The sequence below is a fragment of the Balaenoptera ricei genome, chromosome 7 (genome assembly GCF_028023285.1).
Source record: "Balaenoptera ricei isolate mBalRic1 chromosome 7, mBalRic1.hap2, whole genome shotgun sequence".
NCBI lineage: Eukaryota > Metazoa > Chordata > Mammalia > Artiodactyla > Balaenopteridae > Balaenoptera > Balaenoptera ricei.
This window is the reverse complement of record NC_082645.1, coordinates 38,785,051-38,804,236: the sequence shown is the minus strand read 5'-3', so window position 1 is coordinate 38,804,236 and position 19,186 is coordinate 38,785,051. Positions and strand designations below refer to the sequence as shown.

General features: G+C 34.7%; 1 protein-coding gene across 3 annotated transcripts in view; it reads left to right on the top strand.

The window, feature by feature from the left end:
- ORC4 (origin recognition complex subunit 4) overlaps positions 1–13,728 on the top strand; it is a 104,341-nt gene extending 90,613 nt beyond the window's left edge. For all 3 annotated transcript variants that reach the window (XM_059927797.1, XM_059927795.1, XM_059927796.1), the window contains 4 exons: positions 9,987–10,095; positions 10,823–10,918; positions 11,004–11,071; positions 13,274–13,728. In XM_059927797.1, coding sequence (XP_059783780.1) covers positions 9,987–10,095; positions 10,823–10,918; positions 11,004–11,071; positions 13,274–13,462 — 462 coding nt within the window. In that variant the 3' untranslated portion in view covers positions 13,463–13,728. The remainder of the gene's footprint in view (positions 1–9,986; positions 10,096–10,822; positions 10,919–11,003; positions 11,072–13,273) is intronic.
- Positions 13,729–19,186: the final 5,458 nt, after the last annotated feature.

Genomic DNA, 19,186 nt, shown 5'->3' with positions numbered 1-19,186 from the left:
AGGAGTTTTTTTAATAGATTCCTTGAGATTTTCTATGTAGATGATCATATCATCTGCAAATAAAGAGTTTTATTTTTTTCCTTTCTAATTTGTATATCCTTTCTTTCTTTTTCTTGTCTTTTTTGCAATGGCTAGAACTTCTTGCACTATGTTGGATAAGAATGGTGAGGGTAGATAATTGCCAGTCTTAGGGGGAAAGGATTTAGTCTTTTACTGTTAAGTATGATATAAGCTGTAGGTTTTTAATACATGTTTATTATCAAGTTAAGGTAATTCCCATCTATTCCTAACTTGCTAAGAGTTTATTATGATTGTGTTGGATTTTGTTAAATGTTTATTCTGTATCAATGAATATGATCTATGACTATTCTTCTTTAGCCTGTTGATATGTTGAATTACCTTGCTTGATTTTCTAATGTTGAACTAGCTTTACATACCTGGACAAATCCTACCTGGTCATGGTCTTTCACCCAGTAATTATATCTTAAGCTTAAACAGTATCAAGAAAGGGGTACTTAATTGTTCTGAAAAGTAAAATTTTTCCTTCTCTTAGAATATTTAATACTAGTCTAATATTTCTAGAAAATTATTTATTCATTATTACAAAAGATATGGCAAATACCTTTCAAAGAGAAAATAATTTTGGTTTCATGAGTTTCTTCGTGATCACTTCCATTTATAATAATAATGGGTATCATTTATTAAATAGCACATGAGTCAGGTGACCTAGTTACTTTACCAGCGTTATGTCTAGTTATATTAATCCTGTTTTTTTATCTTTGGGTGTATTTTATCCTTACCTTTGAGGAAACTGATGCCCTTTGAGGTTAAATAACTTACCCCAGGTCACACAGCTACTAGATAGCAAACCCGAGACTCAAATCCAAGGCTGTCTAGCTTCAAGCTTATCATAACTGCTTTACTATATGGTTCTGCCACTTTTTACAGATTCTCCTTCTCCATTTCTGATCTTGCTTAGGAAACTTAAGAGTGTTTTCCTCTCTATATACTTTCCCTCTCGTTAGCACATCCCCCTCCCATTTATCAAAACCACACTGCCATTTTCAGCAACAGCTGTCTTTATCACAGAAGTATTACAGGTACTAAGAATTTTTAGAGTAGAGATTTTAGTTACTTATGTACCAAAATCAGACTTTATTTACTAGCTTACGGTATATGGAGGATACACACACACACGTATATACATAAACATATACCTTTCATTATTCTGGGAAAATATCTCTGCCTGAAAATTGTCAACATAAAAAACCATTGTTTTGCCAGTTTCCTATTATATTTTTAATTCAAGGTGATGGCTCAATTTTTGTTTGGGGTTTTCTTGTTTAAGAAAAGTTTTGGACTTGGTGGAAATTATAAAGAAAAGAGAAAGACCTGACTGAGATTAAATATAGTTTGGATAATTTTTCAACAACAAAAAAATCAGGAGTTATACACATAGAAAAAAACACCGTCAATGCATAGCCTAAAGTAAATTTCAGGTTGATAAACCTAACTTCATGTAGAAAAACAAAACTTTTTTTTAAATTAGAAGAAACATATAAGAGAATATGTTTGTATTCTTGAGGTAGGGAAAGATTTCTTACAAAAGTTACACAGATCACAAGTCATAACAAAAAAGATGGTTAAAGTTAATGACATTGAATTTTTAAATGTCTAGACACTGAAAGATACCATGGATGAAGTGAAGACTGATAAGGAGAGGAAAAATGCAATGCATATATCATCAACACTGTCCATAATATATAAAGAGCTTCTACAGTAATCAATAAAGGAATGAACTGACCAGAGGGCAGACAGCAGAAGCAAGAAGAACTACAATCCTGCAGCCTGTGGAACAAAAACCACATTCACAGAAAGAGAGACAAGGTGAAAAGCAGAGGGCTGTGTACCAGATGAAGGAACAAGATGAAACCCCAGAAAAACAACTAAATGAAGTGGAGATAGGTAACCTTCCAGAAAAAGAATTCAGAATAATGACAGTGAAGATGATCCAGGACCTCGGAAAAAGAATGGAGGCAAAGATTGAGAAGATGCAAGAAATGTTTAACAAAGACCTAGAAGAATTAAAGAACAAACAAACAGAGATGACCAATACAATAACTGAAATGAAAACTACACTAGAAGGAATCAATAGCAGAATAACTGAGGCACAAGAACGGATAAGTGACCTGGAAGACAGAATGGTGGAATTCACTGCTGTGGAACAGACTAAAAAAAAAGAATGAAAAGAAATGAAGACAGCTTAAGAGACCTCTGGGACAACATTAAACACAACAACATTCGCATTATAGGGGTCCCAGAAGGAGACGAGAGAGAGAAAGGACCAGAGAAAATATTTGAAGAGATTCTAGTCGAAAACTTCCCTAACATGGGGAAGGAAATAGTCAATCAAGTCCAGGAAGCACAGAGAGTCCCATACAGGATAAACCCAAGGAGAAACATGCTGAGACACATAGTAATCAAATTGGCAAAAATTAAAGACAAAGAAAAATTATTGAAAGCAGCAAGGGAAAAATGACAAATAACATACAAGGGAACTCCCATAAGGTTAACAGAGTTTCTCAGCAGAAACTCTACAAGCCAGAAGGGAGTGGCACAATATATTTAAAGTGATGAAAGGGAGGAACCTACAACCAAGATTACTCTAGCTGGCAAGGATCTCATTCAGATTCAACAGAGAAATCAAAAGCTTTACAGACAAGCAAAAGCTACGAGAATTCAGCACCACCAAACCAGCTCTACAACAAATGCTAAAGGAACTTCTCTAGGTGAGAAAAACAAGAGAAGAAAAGGACATACAAAAACAAACCCAAAACAATTAAGAAAATGGTCATAGGAACATACATATCGATAATTACCTTAAACGTGAATGGATTAAATGCTCCAACCAAAAGAAACAGCCTTGCTGAATGGATACAAAAACAAGACCCATATATATATGCTGTCTACAAGAGACCCACTTCAGACCTAGGGACACATTCAGACTGAAAGTGAGGGGATGGAAAAAGATATTCCATGCAAATGGAAATCAAAAGAAAGCTGGAGTAGCAATAATCATATCATATAAAATAGACTTTAAAATAATGTTACAAGAGACAAGGAAGGACACTACATAATGATCAAGGGATCAATCCAAGAAGAAGATATAACAATTATAAATATATATGCACCCAACATAGAAGTACCTCAATACATAAGGCAACTGCTAACAGCTATAAAAGACGAAATCAACAGTAACACAATAATAGTGGGGGACTTTAACACCTCACTTACACCAATGGACAGATCATCCAGACAGAAAATTAATAAGGAAACACAAGATTTAAATGACACAATAGATCAAATAGATTAAATTGATATTTATAGGACATTCCATCCAAAAACAGCAGATTACACTTTCTTCTCAAGTGCGCACGGAATATTCTCCATGATAGATCACATCTTGGGTCACAAATCAAGCCTCAGTAAATTTAAGAAAACTGAAATCATATCAAGCATCTTTTCTGACCACAACTCTCTGAGATTAGAAATCAATTACAGGGAAAAAAACATAAAAAAATACAAACACATGGAGGCTAAACAATACGTTACTAAGTAACCAAGAGATCACTGAAGAAATCAAAGAGGAAGTTAAAAACTACCTAGAGACAAATGACAATGAAAACACGACGATCCAAAACCTATGGGATGCAGCAAAAGCAGTTCTAAGAGGGAAGTTTATAGCTATACAAGCCTACCTAAAGAAACAAGAAAAATCTCAAGTAACAATCTAACCTTACACCTAAAGGAACTAGAGAAAGAAGAACAAACAAAACCCAAAGTTAGCAGAAGGAAAGAAATCATAAAGATCAGAACAAAAGTTAATGAAATAGAAACAAAACAATAGCAGAGATCAATAAAACTAAAAGCTGGTTCTTTGAGAAGATAAAAAAATTGATAAACCATTAGCCAGACTCATCAAGAAAAAGAGGGAGAAGACTCAAATTAATAAAATTAGAAATGAAAAGGGAGAAGTTACAACAGAAACCGCAGAAATACAAAGCATCCTAAGAGACTACTACAAGCAACTCTATGCCAATAAAATGGACAACCTGGAAGAAATGGACAAATTCTTAGAAAGGTATAACCTTCCAAGACTGAACCAGGAAGAAACAGAAAATATGAACAGACCAATCACAAGTAATGAAATTGAAACAGTGATTAAAAATCTTCCAACAAGCCAAAGTCCAGGACCAGATGGCTTCACAGGTGAATTCTATCAAACATTTAGAGAAGAGCTAACACCCATCCTTCTCAAACTCTTCCAAAAAATTGAGGAGAAAGCAACACTCCCAAACTCATTCTATGAGGCCACCATCACCCTGATACCAAAACCAGACAAAGATACTACAAAAAAAGAAAATTACAGACCAATATCACTGATGAATACAGATGCAAAAATCCTCAACAAAATACTAGCAAAGAGAATCCAACAACACATTAAAAGGATCATACACCATGATCAAGTGGGATTTATCCCAGGGATGCAAGGATTCTTCAATATACGCAAATCAATCAATGTGATACACCATATTAACAAATTATAGAATAAAAACCATATGATCATCTCAATAGATGCAGAAAAAGCTTTTGACAACATTCAACACCCATTTATGATAAAAACTCTCCAGAAAGTGGGCATGGAGGGAACCTACCTCAACATAATAAAGGCCATATACGACAAACCCACAGCAAACATCATTCTCAATGGTGAAAAACTGAAAGCATTTCCTCTAAGATCAGGAACAAGACAAGGATGTCCACTTTCACCACTGTTATTCAACATAGTTTTGGAAGTTCTAGCCACAGCAATCAGAGAAGAAAAAGAAATAAAAGGAATACAAATTGGAAAAGAAGTAAAAGTGTCACTGTTTGCAGATGACATGATACTATACATAGAGAATCCTAAAGATGCCACTAGAAAACTACTGGAGCTCATCAATGAATTTGGTAAAGTTGCAACATACAAAATTAATGCACAGAAATCTCTTGCATTCCTATACACTAATGATGAAAAATCTGAAAGAGAAATTAAGGAAACACTCCCCTTTACCTTTGCAACAAAAAGAATAAAATACCTTGTAATAAACCTATCTAGGGAGACAAAAGACCTGTATGCAGAAAACTGTAAGACACTGATGAAAGAAATTAAAGATGATACCAACAGATGGAGAGATATACCATGTTCTTGGATTGGAAGAATCAATATTGTGAAAATGACTCTACTACCCAAAGCAATCTACAGATTCAATGCAATCCCTATCAAATTACCAATGGCATTTTTTACAGAACTAGAAAAAAAGTCTTAAAATTTCTATGGAGACACAACAGACCCCGAATAGCCAAAGCAGTCTTGAGGGCAAAAAACGGAGCTGGAGGAATCAGACTCCCTGACTTCAGACTATACTACAAAGCTACAGTAATCAAGACAATATGATACTAGCACAAAAACAGAAACATAGATCAATGGAACAAGATAGAAAGCCCAGAGATAAACCCACGCAACTAAGGTTAACTAATCTGACAAAGGAGGCAAGGATATACAATGTAGAAAAGAGATTTTCTTCAATAAGCGGTGCTGGGAAAACTGGACAGCTACCTATAAAAGAATGAAATTAGAACACTCCCTAACACCATACACAAAAATAAACTCAAAATGGATTAGAGGCCTAAATGTAAGACCAGACGCTATAAAACTCTTAGAGGAAAACATAGGAAGAATACTCTTTGACATAAATCACAGCAAGATCTTTTTTGATCCACCTCCTAGAGTAATGGAAATAAAAACAAAAATAAACAAATGGGACCTAATGATACGTCAAAGCTTTTGCACAGCAAAGGAAACCATAAACAAGACAAAAAGGCAACCATCAGAATGGGAGAAAATATTTGCAAACGAATCAGCGGACAATGGATTAATCTCCAAAATATATAAACAGCTCATGCAGCCCAATATTAAAGAAACAAACAACCCAATCCAAAAATGGGCAGAAGACCTAAATAGACATTTCTCTAAAGAAGACATACAGATGGCCAGGAAGCACATGAAAAGATGCTCAACATCACTAATTAGAGAAATGCAAATCAAAACTACAATGAGGTATCACCTCACACCAGTTAGAATGGACATCAACAGAAAATCTACAAACAACAAATGCTGGAGAGGGTGTGGAGAAAAGGGAACCCTCTTGCACTGTTGGTGGGTATGTAAATTGATATAACCACTATGGAGAACAGTGTGGAGGTTCCTTAAAAACTGAAAATAGAATTACCATATGACCCAGCAATCCCACTACTGGGCATATACCCAGAGAAAACCATAATTCAAAAAGACACATGCACCCCAGTGTTCATTGCAGCACTATTTACAATAGCCAGGTCATGGAAGCCACCTAAATGCCCATCGACAGACGAATGGATAAAGAAGATGTGGTACATATATACAATGGAATATTACTCAGCCATAAAAGGGAACGAAATTGGGTCATTTGTTGAGACGTGGATGGATCCAGAGACTGTCATACAGAGTGAAATAAGTCAGAAAGAGAAAAGCAAGTATCGTATATTAACGCATATATGTGGAACCTAGAAAAATGGTACAGATGAACCGGTTTGTAGGGCAGAAGTTGAGACACAGATGTAGAGAACAAACGTATGGACACCAAGAGGGGAAAACCGTGGTGGGGTGAGGATGGTGGTGTGCTGAATTGGGCAATTGGGATTGACATGTATACACTGATGTGTATAAAATTGATGACTAATAAGAACCTGCAATATAAAAAAATAAAATAAAATTCAAAAATTAAAAAAATAAAAGAGACCACCTGAGGCCAGATTAAAGGAGTGCAGGCCCTGCATACACCCTGATCCTTATCAGCAACCCTGGCCTTGAACCATTGTTATAAAACTCCTCACTAAATCCTCCCGGGTTGGGACCCACAGTTTGCGAGGGCAGGAGTCTGCTGTCTCCCCCTTTGCCTGGCCAAGCAATAAAGCTATTCTTTTCTACTTCACCCAAAACTCTGTCTGTGAGATACAATTCAGCACTGGTGCACGGAGCCTGAGTTTTCAGCGTCTCAACCATAAAAAAAAATAATGAAAAGTAAAGAATGATCTAAGAATATGAGTGCAAGCAATCCACCAATGTAGAATCCCACATGATTTATAAATTGCAAAGATATTTAACCTCTCCAGTAATTAGGGAAATGGTACAATTTAAACTTTACAGTTAAACCTTTTTTTCTGCCAATCTGGTGGGTGTCAAAAGTTTATGTCTGATGATATGATGACTATTACGTTTGTTGCTGCTAGTAGTGTAAATATGTATAGGTACTTTGGAGAGCAATATGGAAAATTAGGTATCTAGAGAGACTCAAATACACAAGAAGGCATGTACAGTATTGTTTATTGCAGCCTTGTTTATAATCCATCCCCCAAAATGACAGATACCCATCAATAAGGGAAAGAATAATTAAATTGTGCATATATACAAAGGAATATAACAGAAAATAAAAAAATAGACCAGAACTGACATCTGGACATAGATGAATTCTAATGACAGATGTTTAGTGAAGAAAGAGTAGCATTAAGTACAATATGGTATTTATATAAAACTTGAAAATTACTCTGTATTGTCTAGGAATACAAAGATATGTGGTAGAAGGGTGAAAACTTGCATGATTTTTTTGCATAGAGAAGAGTAGAGAGTCCAACCAGGGCAAGAGACAGGGGCTTCAACTCTGTAAGTTTATATTTCGTAAGCTGAGAAAGTGGTCATGGATATTCATTATATTATTCTCTTGCCTTTTTATATGTCAAAAATATTTTATAATAAAAGGAAAAAGAAAAGGTAAGAGAAAGGGAAGGAGCTACTGGGTACCTGGATCCCTCCCAGTATGGGGAATGAAGGACAAGGATTACCCAACTTTTTTGTTCAGTTAAGGACCCTGGGCCCTGGTTAAAAAAGGGAGAGTTCAAGGCAATAGAAATAAAAGCAAAAATAAACAAATGGGACCTAATCAAACTTACAGGCTTTTTTTTGTACAGCAAAGGAAACCCATAAACAAAGCAAAAAGAAAACCTAAGGACTGGGAGAAAATATTTACAAATGATGTGACAGACAAGGGCTTAATTTCCAAAATACACAAACAGATCATACAACTTAATAATAACAACAATTAAAAATCCCAATCGAAAACTAGGCAGTAGACCTAAATAGATACTTCTCCAAAGAGGGCATACAGATGGTAACAGGCACATGAAAAGATGTTCAACATCGCTAATTATTAAAGAAATGCAAATCAAAACTACAGTGAGGTACCACCTCACACCAGTCAGAATGGCCGTCATTAAAAAGTCTACAAATAACAAATGCTGGAGAGAGTGTGGAATGTAAATTTGTGCAGCAACCATGTTGGTGGGAATGTAAATTCGTGCAGCTGCTATGGAAAACAGTATGGAGGTTCTTCAAAAAACTAAAATAGATTTGCCATGTGATCCAGTAATCCCACTGCTGGGCATATATTTGTACAAACCTATAATTCAAAAAGATACATGCAACCGTATGTTCATAGCACTATTCACAGTAGCCAAGACATGGAAACAACCTAAATGTCCATTGATAGATGAATGGATAAAGAAGATGTGGTACATATATACAGTGGAATACTACTCAGCCGTAGAAAAAGAATGAAATAATGCCATTTGCAACAACATGGATGGACCTAGAGATTATCATACTAAATGAAGTAAGTCAGAAAGAGAAAGACAAATACCATATACTATCAATTATATGTGGAATCTAAAATATGACACAAATGAACTTATCTACGAAGCAGAAACAGGCTCACAGACATAGAGAATAGACTTGTGGCTGCCAAGGGTGAGAGTGGGGTGGTGGAGGGATGGATTGGCAGTATGGGATTAGCAGATGCAAAATATAGGTAGAATGGGTAAACAACAAGGTCCCACTGTATAGCACAGGGAACTATATTCAATATCCTGTGATAAACCATAGTGAAAAAGAGTGTATATATATGTATAACTGAATCACTTTGCTATACAGTAGAAATTAACACAACATTGTAAATCAACTATGCTTCAATAAAATAATTTAAAAAAAAAAAAAAGAGTTTCTAGTGTTAATGTCCCAAATATTACATGGCATATACTTACACTAAGAAATTACTCATTGTTTACCTGGAATTCAAATTTAATGAGATGTTATGCATTTTTATCTGCTAACCCTATTTATATGACTAAATTTAAATGCTGAGTCAATTATATTTCAATGAAAAATAAATTTTTAAAAAATTAAGTAAAATTTAGATGTTAGGAAAGTTACAAATAAATCTTCAAATGCAGAAGTTTTTGTTAGTCATTGGACAGAGAACTTGCTACATGGAGGCAACTTGTCCTTGCTTTCAAGGAGAGTTGTTTCTTGGTATAATTTTGTTTTTGTTTTTTTTCTTTTTAATACAATTGAATATAAAGTAGCTCACTTCTGTCACTTAAGACTAACCTGGATTGGTTGATTGGGTGGTAAGAAAGTTTTTACAAGTCACACTTCTGCCTTTTTGGTTTGGTTTAGTCTGAGGCTTTAATTAGTAGTCTTACTTATTTTTGGTCTCTTCTCCTCACCCTACTCCTTTTAAAATATTTTTCTTTTGAGGAGCTGTAAACAAACAATATATGCAAATGAAAGGGGTAGAGAGAGCAGCAAGAATTTTTTAATGCTTTACATTTATACAGTTACATGGCATATGAATTGAAATACTGTATTTTAATAAAGCTAAATATGAGAATACCTTTCCCAAGCATTACTATTTACTCTTTCATAACTCTCTGAATTAAGAAGTTTTGTTCAGTAATATCTCCAAAGTGCCTAAGTAAATATGCAGTTGTTTTTCTGATCTGCATTTCCTTAGATGCTTGCTTTAAATCGTGTAACATCATCACACCCATTTATGACTGCAGCAGATCTGATGGAGGCAAACCAGCTGTGTAGCATGGACTCTAAAGCAAATATTGTACATGGTGAGAAACCTGCTTAATTAGTAGTCTTTTAAATGTTTGAGTTTACGTAATGGTATGATTTTCAAAATTATAATTAACATTGGGTATAGTATTTTATATACAGAATACTTTTATATCCATACGTCCTTTAACTCAGCCCTTTAAAAGGTATTGTTCCTTCCATTTAAAGTGAAAGAAACTCGAGGCACTGCCTTCCTTGCTACATTGTAAATCCAGCTGAGACTGTATTGCAGGCGTTCTCATTGCACCAAGTACTAATGAAGAGCATTGGCTTTTAGCCATTTGGGGTTCACTATCCCTTTTGAGAATCTAATGAAACTTCTCCTCTCCAGGAAAAAAAAAAATTAGATATAATTTCCAGGGGATTAGAGATTCTGAATAATCGAGGGCCCTATGTAATTTTAAAGTTGTATCATAATTGCAGCTCTGGTTTATGTGGTTAAGTGTTAGATAGTATTGCCTCGAATCCTTGTACCATCTCTGGAAGTTTAGAAAGATCCTATTTTACATATATGAAAACTGAGCTCAGGGAGGTTGAGTAACTTTCTTAAGATTATTCAGATAATAGTGACTGAAACACATTTGAACCTAGAGGGGTGTCTTGACCTCCCTCCACCCCTCAAAACCATAATCTTTCACTTTATCCTTCTATTTGGAGGAAAGTTATTTCAATCTTATGTATCAGTAAATAAACTATACCTCATAGTTTGTTCCCCTTTTATTATAGGTCTGTCAGTCTTGGAAATCTGTCTTATCATAGCAATGAAACATTTAAATGACATCTATGAAGAGGAGCCCTTTAATTTTCAAATGGTTTATAATGGTGAGATGAGACATTGATATTTTCTAACACTACTACCCCCACTGCTTATTTGAAGCTACTAATGCTGTCATTGCTTTCTGTCCAGAGTTTCAGAAGTTTGTTCAAAGGAAGGCCCATTCTGTTTATAATTTTGAGAAACCTGTTGTCATGAAGGTAAGATTTTAATTTTTAAAGGCTTATTTTTACATCTGATTTGATTGTATATATCATAGTTACACTTTTATTAATTTTGAAACATTAGGTATTATCATAGGAATTTTATTCAAAACAGACCAAAAAAAATCAATCTAAAAATGAAATGTTTGAATCGTTCTGAAGAATGCAGCCAGTTCTTTTTACAGTTTTGGGGGTATACTGCCCTCTACTGTCTCGTCCTAGAACCGGCATCGTGCAAAGGATCTACTCGTTACAGTCATAACCCTATCCCTTTATACCTCTAAGGTTGGCTTTATAATCTCAGCAGTAAAAAGAGACCGAATGAGTCATTAAGAAAACAAAGAATCTCATTGGCTGGTGAGGGTATACAGAGAAAGTTTTGTTAGGGGTGAGGCATGAGTTTTAAAACTTGAGGAACTTTATTCTGGCATAGTATTGTCCACCAGAAATATGAGCCACATAATGTAATTTTAGATTTTCTAGTAGCAACAAAAAAGTTAAAAAAAAAAGTGAAATTAACTTGGACAGTAAATTTTATTTACTGTACCAAAATCTTTTGATCTATAGTCAATATAGAAAATTATTAATGAAGTTTTTTATTTTCTTTTGTGTTAAATCTTTGAAATTCTGTGTTTACATTTAAAGCACATCTTAATTCACTGACTATTTATTCATTGGAAATAATTGCTGTTTAGATTCCTTAAATTATTTAGCTGAAGTAGATTTACATTATGAAATTGTTTCAAACATACAGATTTTCTAAGTGTTAGTTTTTAAATTAAACTTAATAAAAATTAAATAAAATTAAAAACAGAGTCCCACATTTCAAATGCTCAAGAGCCCCGTGTAGCTAGGTTACCTATTGGACAGCACAGCTCTAGAGGACTTTATGGGAAGAAACACCTTTTTTGATTTTTTTTAAGCAGTGGTCCCATAACTTCTTTAGCATCCTTTATAAGGGATTAGTAGTCAGAATTTTATTTCTTACAGCAACCAAAAAATGTGAGATCAGGGCATTGCCATTTCTTAAAAACAATAGGAAAAGTATTTAGAATACTGGAGGTTGGTTTTTTCCTCCCTTCTTAATGTCCATATTTGTCTGATAGTCATAGCTTGTGGGAGTTGTATGAGTGGAAAGGTTTAGCTGAGCACTTAAATTTTTATGAGTAATTTGAAGCTGCTCATTTCTACATTTTAATTAAATGAGAAAGTATTTTGCTACCTAGAAATATTTTAAATCTCCTCAGTTTTATTCAGCCAGTACCTGCAGCCTCTGGTATTTTCTCATTTTCAGAAATTAATGGTGTCTGAACTGTTTCTCTTTTCATCAGAAGAATTTTTATAGTACATAAAGAATATATTCCAACAGTATTTTTCACAATGAGGCTTAAGAATAGAAAGCTCATAATCTATTTCAGTGTATCAGTATTTAATGGTTAGTAGGTCATGATTTAATGGTTTATTTTTTTATACATTAATAAAATACCTAACAAACATGGTTAGAAAAGACATAATACATGAATGTTAGAGGTAAGAGGAAGCAGACAGTAAAGAGCCCTATTAAGGTGGGGAAGATGAAAGAAAGGGACTTTCTGACAAGTTGTAGTGGTCTCTGTCAGACTTCTTAGGGAAACAGGAGCCTGTCTTCTCCTCCATACCCGTACCACTCTGCTGAATCATTTATTTATAGGATTAGCTGAACAGGTGTACTCCTACGGGTCTTTCCTGCCTCCCTCTCTTTTTACAGCTATATTAAACTTTTACACAGCAAAGTCTTACAAAGGTAGAAATAAAATGTAAAGGCGAATTTGAGTAACCTAGGCAATTAGTCAAAAAGTACTGGTCTTATCAGATCTTAGGTTTTTATAGAGAACTGGAAACTGTTAACTTAAGTACTAGGAGGAGATATGACATAGAATGAGGTTAGGAACAAAAACCATGTTGTACAAACTGAATTAAGTTTGCCCTGTTTATATTCAGTGATGCAGGGATGGATAAGTGTATATTGACACTGCCTCGTGTGATGTGTGAAGTTTTTATGAGGTTGATGAGAGTTGTTTTTGAACTTTACTGATATCTATTAAGTTTTGTTTCCTGGTACTCTATTCCACAACTGACCAAAATTCTAACTGTTCTCTGAGTTAATGTTGTTTACTTTACTTCCCCTATTCAACCTAAACTATTTCTTTCATCTTTCAGGCCTTTGAACACTTACAACAATTAGAATTAATAAGGCCCATGGAAAGAACATCAGTAAATGCACAGAGGGAGTACCAGCTGATGAAACTACTTTTGGATAATACGCAAATTATGAATGCTTTGCAAAAATACCCTAACTGTCCTACAGATGTTAGGCAGTGGGCAACATCCTCCCTAAGCTGGTTATGAATATAACCATGGCTTCAGTTGTGAAGTTTCAGGCATACTTCTCTAAAGAATGTTGTCCTTTAACAAGATATGTTATTACATTTTCTTATATTTATAAAAATGTATTTTTGTATTTATGGGAGACTGTTAACACATGTAGCATCATGGCTGCGCCTTGCCTTTGAATCACGGCACATGAGCAGTTAAATGATTTATAATTCCAGTAATTTAGATTATGTTGTAGGTAGCTGTTCAAAAAAATAAATATGACTATTTCAGGGATTGAATCATATGCTTATTTAACACTTGTGAAGTATTTATGTGGTACATTTGAAGAGTTCACTTCAACCCAGCAGCCAGATGTTTTTACAAACCTTAAACAAAGCAGTAAAGAAACAATGGTAAGAGTTGAGGCGTAATGAGTAATCTTTTGGTCCTTTGGGAGGTGCTGCAGTTTTTCTGTATTCATGGAAATTTGGGATTCTGTCCCAGACCCAGGTCTTCTAGTTCAGGAGACTGATCAGTTTGGCTAGAAGATGGTTCACATGGAAGAAAAAAGCAAAAAGTTTGAACGTTTTCTTCCAGGCTTCTTAAAATATGGTACTCATACCATCTACAGAAGAATCTTTTGTAGCATGTCTTAAAATGCAGATTCTGGGGCCTGTTCTAGGGACTAGCATTTGTCTTTCTGACACAGGCAGTTTAGGGGATCCTGTGAACCCACCCCCACAGAAAATGGAAAGTGTATGACGGTGCTAGCTAAACCTGCTTGTATCAAAATGTGGAGCCCTAGGAGGGAGGAATGTGGGAATGGCAAAGCATCAGGAATCCATGAACTACTGCTGGTATATGTTTAAAGTGAAATTTAGTAAGCATTCGTTAAGTGTTAGTGACTTCATTTATTCAAAAATATTTGATTGTCTATTATTTTCATGGAAGGTTTACTAAAGACAGACTCCCTATCCTTGTGTAGTTTGTAATCCTTTTAACTGTCAAAGACCTTATGATATTTAGTTACTGTTGTTTACAGGTGAGAAAACTAACACAGTAGTGGCCCTGTCCAGAGGATTGACAGACCCTGGAATTCAACTCATTTCGTTGACACCAAAACTCAGTAATGTGTTCCTTACCATGTATTTTTAAAAGTATACTCTAAAAAACTACTTACTTGGTTTTTTAAGAAGTATTGCGTTTAGAATGGAATATGAGATTTCTGTGCATAAAAATAGCTCTTTAGTAGTTGCAACCTGTTCTTTGCATACCGGCATTCTAAGTTTTCAGATCACTGTCATTTACTTTTCAGCAGTGTATTATGAAAGCTAAGGCTTGCACCCTGGTTCTATGCAATAGTCTACAGAGTTTTAGGGGATATTTTGCAAAAATACTTACCATGGTGGCATCACTATTACCAGAAGCAAGGATTTTGCACTTGAGCTAAGACTGTCCCTTTAAAATTTCTTCTCAACTGTTTAGAGAAGTACCCTCTGCTTAAAAGGCACTGACCATAAAAGCACCCAAAGAACTGGCTTGAAGATTGCAAATTTTTATCAGCTTAAGATGCCACTAAAAGGTTGAGAGCCCTCACCTGCCTTACAGAAAATCCATCAATATCAGTGAAAGAGCTATGAAACACACTAGAAAAAATAGGTTAGCAGAGGTCATACAAATGAAGCATGTGCCTACATTTCAAGGGCATTTTTTTCAGAGGAATGTTGATGTTCCCCTTTCCACATTCCCTAATACAGAGAAGCTAAATATACTTAAAATTTTTTAAACTAACTTCATCTCTTAAATTGCTTAAACCATCATGAATAAAATAAAAACCAAATCTGAAAAGGCCCTAGTAAAAAGCTTTCGAGAATAATGTAAACAAATATGGCTTAAAGATATTTTCATTTACTAGAGGAGGAATGTAGCCTGTTAACAGCACAATCAAAAGACTGAAAACCAGGTGAGGAGGAATGTTAGCGCCATCAGTGCAGTTTTCACTCACGTGATTCCCTCCAGGTGCCCTACCAAAAACAGGATCTTATTAAGAAAAAAACAAAGTCTTTCCAGTTTTGTGGACATGCATGTGAATGGCTCTGAGGAGTTAAGAGCTGTTGGTCCAAACTTACCACATCATAATGCTATATATGTTGATTATATACTATTAACTGTCTGAAGAATCTGTTTTGCAGAACAACGCTGTGGAAACAGTTTCGGTCTTTCCATAGAGATTCCTTGCAGATTCCACCATGGTTTGCATTTTCATTTGGTTTTAGAAGACAACACAGGTTCTTTCAAACCACCATAACCTAAGTGTTGCCCTTTCCTTCACCTTTACCCTAAAAAAATTGAGAATCCATGGGTGTGGACTGTGACGCTCAGTGTGACAAGGTAGGGCTCTTCCACCCCCACTGTCTTCGAAAGTCATGGGATAAACGAATTTGCAACACTAAAAATGTAAATGAATGCTAGCTTCCTTGGTGAGCTCTCTTACCGATTACCCTAAGTGAAAATACCAGAATTCTTCTGTTCAACTGGTAAACTAGTTATAGTTGGAAAGAGTAGTTTATGTCTTTGATGTCTATTACCTAAGCCACTTTTTAAAAATCTCCGTATGAAAAGCCAAGGTAACTAAGGCCATTTAGCCTCTCTTAAAATTGGCAGGACCAACATATGTAGTTTAGTGGGAATACAATCTGCTGACACAACAAAGGAGGGAAATGCCACAACTGACAAACCTCCCTTTCACCTATCCCCATTCTTGCAAATCTCAAGGTGTGAGCCTCACTATAAATTATAAAGCTACTGTTCCCCTCTTTAAGAACGTATAACTAAAGAAAAACTTCATATGCAAATCATACCATATTTATTTTTTTATTTAACTTGGGAATGGAATGGGGATAGCATACATTTTATTTGTACAATATTTAACAATCACTTACCCAAGGTGGGGTTTTATGGGACTTTTTTTTTTTTCTTTTTTAACTTTTTGTTAAATACTTGCAGAAAAAATAGCAAGTACAATTTGACAGTAGTACAACAACCTGTGCCCAAAACACTGACAAGAAATACAGAGTAAAGCTAAAATAATTGTTTACCAATATTTTGAGAGGTAACAAATAGGATATGGGTTGAGACTGCATAAAAAATGTACTGCTGGTTGAATATCTGAGGTAAATGATGTTCAATCAAGATGCTACTTGTATCATTTTGCCCATAAATCAGTAAATAATTTTATGCACATTATACCAAATGTTCCTAAAAAGTAATATTTTAAAAAGGTAAAAAAGAGAAACTGGAAAATATCCGTGGTGAAGCATTTTTTTAAAACAGTAATCAGTTTATTCCACTGAACTATCATCTGGCCAGGATTTTTTCCCCTACCACCTGCATTTTACTTAAATGTAGCTGTTACCTAGGAGTGAGGAAAGGGGGAAGAAGAGATTCCTTTTAGTTTCATGATATATGACTCATTTTTAAGTTCTAAACTTTTTTTTTCCTGATTGTATTTTCGAAACATCACCTATGAAGGATAGTGCAAGTTCACGGGACCAACAATTGTGAGGCACAGTCTCTGTTCTGGAATTCACAAGGTACCTGTAATAAACATTCAAACAAGAATCACACATCACATGCTAAAAACTTCCTAGCATCTAAAATACATACAAGAGCTGTGCAGGGCATAAACTTCGAATAAAGCCAAACACTGGTTAATCCATCAGTCCTATGGCAGTTGATCATAAAGCATTCCTTACACGGAGATCTGGGCAAGGTAAAGAGTATAAGTTAGAGCAGCAGTTCTGATGGGTGTCATAAAGGCAAAATACAAGACGAATCATAAGGAGCACCATACACATGAGGAAAGAATTACTGGGGTCTCAGTGTACCCCAAAACAAATCATTTTTCTTTTTTTGATCTTTCTTTTTTTCAGTATCCCTAAGCTCAAAGTTTTTATTAACTTGCCCACTTACACTGACTGTAAACCAAACATGAAAATGCCCTGCAAAAGAAAGTTTTAACAAGACTAGGTATCAGGACAGGTAGTCACTGGAACATTCTTACTTTACTGCTTATAAAAAGTATTTTTCTGTCAATGTAATTCTCAAAAGGATACAGGTTTTAAAATTGGTTAGCTAGAGTTAAGTACAATACCCAGGATTTCTAAAAATTTTTTCTAACATGAAGAGAAAACTTTATTTTGTGAATAAGTGGTCTTATAAAATTTATCTCTAAGATTCACATAAGCCAAACATTCATCATAATATTCCCTTTTGTTTTCTTTTGGTTTGATTTTTTTTTTTAACTGTTAAAAACAGGACTGTTCACAACAGGTAGAAATTAGCCTTTAGGAGACCAACAGCTTTCCTGTATGAACATTCTCACCATCTTCCCTTCTTAATCAGTTTCCAAGTGGAAGCAAAACCAAACCAAGTACTTTTTGAAATAAAGGTGAACTCAGCATTGAAATGGGAATTCTTAGAAATACCACAAAGCCTTGGGTACATTATGTGACCAAGAGCACAAAGTTCTGTATGGTGTGTGGCACACAGACAACAATGCTGTTACTCTTCTTTCCCTCCCTGCTTAAGGAGTCTGTTGACCTATGTATTATTTATAAATAATATAATTTATTATTCCCAGAGATTAAGTGCATGTTTTATGTAAAATGTAGTGTACTGTGTGGTTAAATAGCCATTTGAAGACAACACATTCACAGTGAGCTCCTGATAGTGACACGTAAAAAATTCTTTTATAAAATTAATGTATGGGTTTTAAAATGACCTGACAAAAGAAGTACATAGCATAATACTGGCTATTTGTTGGTCATCAGTAATCCAGAAATTCAGGAAATTAATGTTTTACTTTGGCCTATAAATTTGAGAAAGAATCCAATTATATTCTAATGTAATATTGTTTTGAAAAGCACTTTGGCACCTACCTACCGTCAATTCCATTTTCTTATCAAAGATAAGGCATGAACTATCCTAAACTAATATCAGGGTTAGTTGTAAAAGCAATTCGTGGGAGGAGGCTAAGCTATGTTACCTATATCAACATTGGTTACCTCTAAATGTCATTGCATATTTTAAGTTATAAGAAGTTTAACTTGTTATCCCTGATTTGTTTTAAAGCAGTAACATCTGAAATCTGTGCTTAAAAACTTAAATCTCTATCCTAGGATAATTCTTGACATATCACAGACATCAAATATTACTCTGACAAGATGGCACCAAGCAGAAATATAGTGATAAAGTTACAAGTCTCAAAGCAGAGAGTGAGGAATTCTGGGTAATGACACTTCCTGAGGTGATCCTAAAACAGTGATAAAGAATGTCCCACACACTGTTTGGTGAAAAGAAATACACTACAATTTTACATATATAAATAGGAAAAAAAAAATCTATTTTAAAAGAATTAAAAATAATGAAGAGCTTTCCAGTGTTACAGCTCACTTTAAAAAATTTAAATCATGCTTTAAATTTTCAAATAGTCCCCAAGCACAGCACACCTAGAAAAATATGTAGGTAAGTATGCAATATTTTGGGAACTGGATATAAGATGAAGCTTTAAAACATGGGAGAAAGAGGGGAAAGAAAGACACCATTTTTTCATTTCAAAAAACAGCATTTTTTTTTTCCTTAAATCACAAGCTAGCACAAGAAAAGCTAAAACACTGCTTTACGAATGGCCACTTTCTGTTGGCACTAAGCATAGCTTACCTTTTTTCTTAAATAACACAGTGAATTTGTAATACC